The 8226-nt window shown below is 43.3% G+C and overlaps 1 protein-coding gene across 1 annotated transcript in view; it reads left to right on the forward strand.

Moving 5' to 3' along the window:
• The window catches only part of KIAA1211 (KIAA1211 ortholog), a 239738-nt gene extending 232913 nt beyond the window's left edge, over positions 1-6825 (forward strand). The window contains exons 11-13 of the mRNA XM_014548463.1: positions 3304-3494; positions 4275-4437; positions 6632-6825. Coding sequence (XP_014403949.1) covers positions 3304-3494; positions 4275-4437; positions 6632-6792 — 515 coding nt within the window. The 3' untranslated portion in view covers positions 6793-6825. The remainder of the gene's footprint in view (positions 1-3303; positions 3495-4274; positions 4438-6631) is intronic.
• Positions 6826-8226: the final 1401 nt, after the last annotated feature.

Genomic DNA, 8226 nt, shown 5'->3' on the forward strand with positions numbered 1-8226 from the left:
CCTGTAACACTTTGATTACAGATATCTCATTCGGAAACTCCCAGCCCCTGAGCCCCTGACGGCGGGTAGAACAGATAGTAACTGGCCTTTTCTCCAAGCACTGACCCTGGGGAGCAATGATTAGAACCCCGTAAATGCCAGGAGGTGCCTGCGTGTCTCCCCGGGACCTGAAGGAGGGAACTTAAGTGGGCTGTGGTTCTGCTTGTCCACTGAGTTTAGAATGAGAGAGAATAGGTTTAAACATTGCAACAAAATAAAATTTTAATGAGATATTCTGAACTCCCCAACCAAAAAGGTTATGTGATTAACAAAGAACATCTCTATCTTTCAAAACCTTGAATGAGTGATTTTACTGCTTTGGAAAATTTCAACGGTCATCCTTTGTGCTTAATCATTTACAAAGTGTTTTTATTTATAACATTTAGTTCAGCCTCACGGCATATGTAGAGGTAGACAATCTTAGCTCAGTTTTACAGATGACAACACCAACATCTGAGAAGTCTGATGACTTGCCTGCTCCCCACAGTGGTAAAGCCAGTTTGGGGAAGAGTTCTCTCCCAGGTAAAATGATCTTCCCAGTAACCTAGGACCGCCTCCAGTAACTCTCACCTGGCATTTGTAAAATGCTGTTAGCCTTTAAAAACATTTCTGATTATGTCCTCATGTTACTTCTTGGACCTTACCCATATATTTGTTCAAAACAACATTGTTTAAAAATGCCGTAGGATTTAGCAAAGCCTTCTTGTCTTGTTCCTTTTCTTGCAGTTCTTTTAAACCTGATCTATGATTCTCATTTTTCCCTGCATCTCTTGGATAATATTTTGGGCACAGTTCTTTTAGTCACTTTAGAAAACAATTTTTATTGTGGTCAAAGTGTGTAACATAAAATTGGCTATCTTTTCTCAGTGTACAGTTCAGTAGTCTTAAGCATATTTCACATTGTGCACAGCAAATTTTTCATCTTGCAAAACTGAAACTCTATAAGCATTAAACAACATTCAACTTTCTGTTTCTATGAATCTGACTACTCTAGAAGCATCACATAAGTGGAATCATCTAGTATTGTCTTTTTTGGTGGACTGGTTTATTTCACTTAGTACAATGTCTTCAAGGTTCATCCATATTGTAGCATATGACAGGATTCCCTTCCTTCTTAAGGCTGAATGACCTACCCTTGTGTGTATATACCACACTTGGTTTATCCATTCATCTGTCCATGGACACTTAGATTGCTTGCACCTCTTGGCTCGTTTGACTAGTGCTGCTATGACCATGGGTGTGCAAACATCCCATGTACTTTTGGATAAAAGCCCAGAAATGGAATTGCCGGGTTCTATGGTAGTTCTATTTTTAATTTTTTTCAGAACTAACCTGTTTTCCACACCAGCTGTACCATTTTATATTCCCACCAACAGTGCACAGAATTCTAATTTTCCACATCCTCGCCAACACTTGTTATTTTCTGTTGATTTTTTTTTTACGGTAGCCATCCTAATGGGTGCGAGGTGATACCCTCATTGTGGTTTTGATTTGCATTTCCCTAGTAATTAGTGATGTTGAGCATCTTTCTATATGCTTGTTGGTCATTTGTATGTCTTCTTAAGAGAAATGTCTATTCCAGTCCTTTGTTCATTTTTAATTGGGTATTTTGTTTTTTGTTGTTAAGCGGTCGGAGTTCTTCCTATAGTTTCTGTCACTTTTTGAAAAGAAAAAGTCCCCTAGGCACTTGCAGTAACAACAGTCTCATGTTAGTAATTAATATGTCCCCTCCAGTGTCATAATCAGAACTCCAAACACTATTTCAAATTAAAGTGTCTCCCTTCTTAGAGGAGTTAAGTAGCTTTCCTAAGGCCACAAAAGGTCAAACCCAGGTCTGCTCAGTTCTAGAGCCCAACCTCAGCTACCACCCATCTGTGAAGTGTGTTTACCCCAGTTGCATAGGCAAGACAGTCAATGTAAGAGAAACACAGGCTGGAAGCCGGAAGCCCTCGGTTCACAATTCAGCCTGTACACTAACTGCTGGGTGACCTCGGACTCGGGACTTGGTCACTGTGGACCTCATTACTCACGTCTATCAAAGGAGGGCACTGGGCCAAAATCATGGTTCCCACTGGGTTCCTCAGAGCCCTGCTGCCCTTAGCAGACCCCGGGGCAGAACAGTGCCCCCATTTTCCTCTTTCATACTTTGGGGTTCCACATAGGATACTGTTTGTAAGGGGGGAAAGTTTTTGCAAAATTTTGAAAAGCGGTAAATTAAAAAAGAACAACAATGAATCAAATAACCCCCTGGGTCCCTTGTTGGTCTGAGATTTTATGACACTGGAGATTTTTTTTCTATTTAGAGGGAAGAGAAAGGCTCTTGTTTCTGTTGATCAAAGATAGTACTTTCCTACCCAGTGGAGTCGCTCAGGCATGAGCACGGAGTTTTATTAGGAAGGGCCAGTTGAATGTTCAGCGGGCTGATGAATACGTCACAAGTTTTAGGGGGTGAGGTACTGAGGTACGAGAACAGTTCATTTCACTGAAAGCTGGCTTTTGTCTTTACTAATTCTGATCACAGTTCAAAGGTGTGTGTTGCAGGGGAGGGAGTCCCACACCACCAGCAATTCTCAGACACCAGCTGGTGTCTTACAATTCAACTCAAGATGGTGTTCTATTCTACAGGTTAAGGGCTTAGTCCCATAAGGCTGTACCTTCAGATCCAGGTGCTTCTGACTGGTTAAAATCAGAGGTTCCCAGGAACCCCCTCCTTGGGTTTGATTAATATTCTCGAGTGGCTCATGGAACTCAGAGAAACATTTGACTTACTAGATCACTGGTTTGTTATAAAAAGGATAGAACTCGGGAACAGCCCGGTGGAAGAGATGCATACAAGGATACAAGGTATGGGGAAAGGGCGGGGAGGTCCCATGCTCTCTGGGTGGCCAACCTCCCGGCACTTCCACCTCGTCACCAACCCAGAAGCTCTCCAAACCCTGACCTTTGGGGTTTTATGGAGACTTCATTACACAGGTATGATTGGTTAGATCTTTGGCCATTGATTCAACCTCCAGGCTTCCCCCCTCCCAGGAGGTTGGGGGGTGAGATTGTAAGCTCTAATCTTCTGATTACTCAGTTGGTTCACCCAGCAACCAGCCTCTCCCCCCCTCCCCCCATCCTTAAGTGTGGTCCCTAAGTAGCCTCATTCACATAACATGAGTCACCTTTACGCTCTCATCACTTAGCTCTGTGCCAGAAACAGGACAAAGACCAAATATGTATTTCTTACCACAAATCACAATATCAGTCTTTTTCCCCCCACAGAAAAGCCGGTGCTTCAGAGCAGACACTCTTTAGATGGCTCCAAACTTGTGGAGAAAGTTGAAACCGCGCAGCCACTGTGGATAACGTTAGCCCTGCAAAAGCAGAAGGGGTTTCGGGAGCAGCAAGCGACTCGAGAGGAGAGGAAGCAAGCGAGGGAGGCCAAACAGGCAGAAAAGCTCTCCAAGGACAACGTGAGTAGCCTGGTCTTCAGCTTTAACCTTGCCTTTCTGAGCTTGGCTCTTCTATGGCTGCAAGAACTTAAAAAAGGAAAAGAAAGTCCAGCCAGTGGGGCTCAGTGGTTGAATGTCCACCTATGAACCAGGAGGTCATGGTTCGATTCCCAGTTGGGACACATGCCAGGGTTTCAGGCTCGATCCCCAGTAAGGGGCAGCTGCTTCTCATCATTGATGTTTCTATCTCTCTCTCCCTCGCCATTCCTCTCTGAAATCAATTTTAAAAAAATTTTTTTGAAAAAAAAAAGCTAACTGGGAGTGGTGTAGAATATCTAGAAAGAATAGAGCAATAAACAAATTAACCACCATTAGACAGGAAAGCATTTTCAGTCAGAAATTTTATTCAGTTCCCTTATGCTATTAAGGTAACTTGATTTGGCAGAATTCACAATGTCATTAGTAGCAACAATCCACACACACGACAGTTACGTGAGGAATATGAAGATGATTGTATGGGAGCAGGGCTTTGGAGGAAATCAGTCTCTCTCTGTGGCCCTGCTTTTACAGTTAACTTGACGGGGCTCTTCGAGGAAAGTTGCGTCCCCTCTTGGGGACATTTGTACTGAGCTGCTTCATGATCGGGGCCAGGGTTGGAGACACGTTGCTCCCAAGTGCACTCCAACTGCTCCTTTGGGAACAGAAGCTGGTGCTGACCGGCAGAACCCCCCAGGCCCTGCACTGTGCGTCTTTGCATGTACTTAGGTTGAAAACATACTTTTCCTTTCTGTGCCCACCCAGGTCAGTGTCAGTCCACAGCCAGGAAGCAGCAGTGTCAGCAGAGCTGGATCCCTGCTCAAGTCCATGGCTCATCCAGAAGACAAGAAGCCGGAGACAGCAGGGTCCAGGCTTGAGCGCAGAGAGCAGCTGAAAAAGGCCAACACCCTTCCCACATCTGTGACAGGTAGCGAGAGCAGGACCATTTCTGTTTGACCTCAGTTACAGGTTTCTCTTCTTGGAGCATGCTTTATTTCCTCAGGTGTAATATCAGCACAGGCTGTTTCACCACCACTCTCATAAACTTAGACGCTGATCATCAGCTCATCTGACAAAGACCACCAGAAACTCACTGTCAGTGGTGTGATGGCCATTGTTTTAGCAATCAGTTAGGGAGCAGAGAATCCTCTGATTTGTAGTATGTGCCATGTACTGTGGTGTAAATATTCCCACCATGGCCAATTTCAACCTATCAATGTGGTCTGATAAATTTCTGAAGTTAACAAGGTGTGATATGAGCCATCTTCAATGCCCCACTGCCTGTAGTCCAACAAAACTAGGTTTATTAACTTGCTGTAGTAAGGGAGACTACATATCTTAAGGACCTCTAAACAAAGGAAGAGATACTATTCTAGTAGAATTTGGGGGAAAGGGTGAAGTTTAGGTAAAATTTAAGTGGAGCAGAGTTTTGATAGGCTTAAAGCAAAGCGAGGGTGTGGGGTGTACATGAAGGGGTTGATATCAAGCCTGAGTTGAAAAGTAGACTCGGGGCCCCGTTTTCCTGGCACTACCACGTTAAAATAAATGTGTGAAAGTTGTATCTGAAAACCCCCACCTGGAGCTCTGTACCTGGGATGGAAACAGAAGCTGTGTTTGAGTCAGTGACCCAGGTGGCTGAGATGCTCCAAAGTGGGATGGATGGTCCCTTTCGCCAATGCGATTTCAAAGGGCAAGTGTCTGACCAGCTGTGACTTCAGAGAGCAAGGTTGTTCGGCTCAAAGTCCTGGATGTTAATTAACAACAGCAGTGTTGATACGTTCATGACACTTTATAAAAGATACCTACACATTTTTTTAAAATCCTTGATTCTAATAAAAGGTAAAATGATCCATGTTTCCAACTATGTGCTTATTACAAATCGCCTGGAGGAGGGATGAATCTAAACAAGTTTCCTCCAGGGTTAATAGGGCATGTTGTGCACCCTGGGCAGCCCTGTTCCCAGGAGGGCATCCAACCTCCAGACCCAGGGTTTTTAAACGCCTTGGTTACCTGCGTGCTGAGTTCTGGAAATGTAAAGAGGTCTCACCATGAAAGCTGTATTTACTATTTGGTGAGGAGAAAACAGTTTTTTTAGAAACCGCTTTGGAGCACTGTACAATTTCTCAAGAACCTCCATGGGTATTATTTCATTAGGCTTTTATACCCAGGAATTAAGGGCTCTATACATTATGTGGGTGTGTCAGAGAATTAGTTCAAAATTAAGTGAGAAGCTCCAAAATCAGAGATTACACCTTTCTCTGCCCTGATTTCTTAGAAGCTCCAAAGCAGTTGTTCTCAACCTTCCTAATGCCACGACCCCTTAATACAGTTCATGTTGTGGTGACCCCCAATTTCATTGTTACAAATTGAACATAATTAAAGCATAGTGATTAATCACAAAAACAATATGTAATTATATATGTGTTTTCCGATGGTGTTAGGCGACCACTGTGAAAGGGTCGTTTGACCCCTAAAGGGGTTGCGACCCACAGGTTGAGAACCACTGCTCCAAAGGGTTGCTGCATTTCAGGTGGCTCCAGTTATGATAGCCACCCTTGTTCTGAAATACTGTATTTGTCTTTCCCACCAGTAGTTCCTGAGGTCTGCTTTGGGTGGGAACCCTCACCTTAAGTGTTTATGACGTGGTAAGAAAGCAATATGAGGCAAAAGAATTGCTAGACAAGACTGAGAGTCCTAAGAGCTGGCAGGATCTGTGGACCTGAGGGGGAAGGAACCCCAGGCGTGCCTGGTGAGGGCGGGCACTTTTGACCTCACCAGCTTGGTAAATCCAAACTGCTTGTTTGATCGTTTTCTTCATGACATTGATTGGCTATATGATTAGAATTACAAAATTTACCTTTTATTTTTTATTATCATGCAGACCTAACTTCTGTGCACAGAAAAAAAATGCTTCTAGAAATTATCTGAAATTAGGACTGACTGCACTGTGATCACTATAACGTTGCACGTTAACAGTTACAATCACATAGCTTGCTTTCTCTAATTCTCAACGAAGATGCCCAGTGTCTCACTGAGTTTTCCTTTCTGAATCCCATTGTATGATACATCAAAGTGTGGCTCTGACTCATACCTTTCTCCTTTTCCTTCAAAATGCAACCCAGTGGAGATCTCTGATTCGCCTCCCCCAGCGCCACTGGTGAAAGAAGTCACAAAGAGGTTTTCCACCCCAGATGCTGCTCCCGTGTCAACAGAACCAGCCTGGCTGGCTTTGGCCAAAAGGAAAGCCAAGGCCTGGAGCGACTGCCCACAGATTATTAAGTAAAGAGTGACTCTTCTCCATTCCTATTCCCAGTTATTGGCTCCTCTCTTGTCCTTTTTATTTATTTATTTTTTATATGAGGTAAAGAAACCAAGCTAGGGAAAAGAAGCATGTTTTATAGGCTCTAAAATAACATTTAGAAACTGAACTGGTGATATTCCTTGTAAGAGTGTATTTGCACAACCCTAGGTCCTGGTGCCTTGAGCTCCTCCTAGTTCTAAAGAGAAAGTTCTGTCCGAGGGACCACAGGAAGCAAGATCTCCTAAGAACTCCTCAGGAGAGCCTGCCACCCCATTCCATAGCCCTTCCACACATGGACACCCACACACCACTGAACATGTACTTTTGCCAATCTTTATAATGGTTTTTTGACTCTTTGCTCCAATTTCTTTCATCCAAAACCTTTACCCTGCCATATTTAAGGATTTCTATCTTTTTCTACAGCAATGGTGAAAGGACCACAGGGAGAGAGAAATAAGAACCCTCATTCTCCCGAGAGCAGCCAGTAACTGAATTGCAAGTCACAGTCTGGCTCCCAACTCTGCCCATGTCTGGTTTTCATGAATTTTCCCCAACCTGAACTAACACAGAAAGGGAATCCATCCATGCCTCTTCCACACTGATCCACAGGCCCCATTACACCAGGACTCTCCTTCAGGACATGTTCAACATTTGGCCCATTTGGCTCCTAGGGAACATTTTTATTTAATATGGTAAAAAAAGGAAACTACAAATTATCTTTCTGTCTGAGACTCCCCCCACCTAGTGCAGTTGTTCTTGAGATGTCCAGGCTCCATCAGGCCTACTGTGAGGACAGGGCTAGAAACGTATATTCTCTCAAAACTCTTCAAATGAATTCTGATATATCCAAGGTTGAGAACCTTGGAATACACTGCTTCTACTGTAATCTAGATTTTAAAACTCTGAGAGGGAGACTCTGCACCCAAAGAAGCAAAAGTGAGATGGGAAAAATAATAAAACCATTCTCCCTCCCCCAGCTGTTTAGTTAACAGGAAGATAAGATTTGGAGCCTTTGTACTAAGGATCTCCTGTGGGAAGTTTCCTTCTTTACCATAACTGACTAATTCATATTCAGAGTCAAATATTCAATAGCATTTATCATTCAGAGCATTCACCTTGCTACCTTTAAAAAACATCTCAGAGTTTTAAGTGGCCTTGTTATTATACACATGTGATACAAAGAAGGGACCTGGCTATTTAAAAGCCACATATATTCACTATTTCCCTAAATTTGCTTTACATGAAACACAGACATACAGCAAGCCCACACATTGCTGCTGCTAATTTTACATTTCGTGGTGTTGGCACATTCCCATTTTCTTAGCTCCTGACTCCCAAGTGTAAGTACAGATCTTTTGCCCAGTGCGAGGAAAATTACATCCTTTTTTCCTCTCCTACAGAAAAACACATTTTATT

This window comes from Myotis brandtii, unplaced genomic scaffold, assembly GCF_000412655.1.
Source record: "Myotis brandtii unplaced genomic scaffold, ASM41265v1 scaffold51, whole genome shotgun sequence".
Lineage (NCBI taxonomy): Eukaryota > Metazoa > Chordata > Mammalia > Chiroptera > Vespertilionidae > Myotis > Myotis brandtii.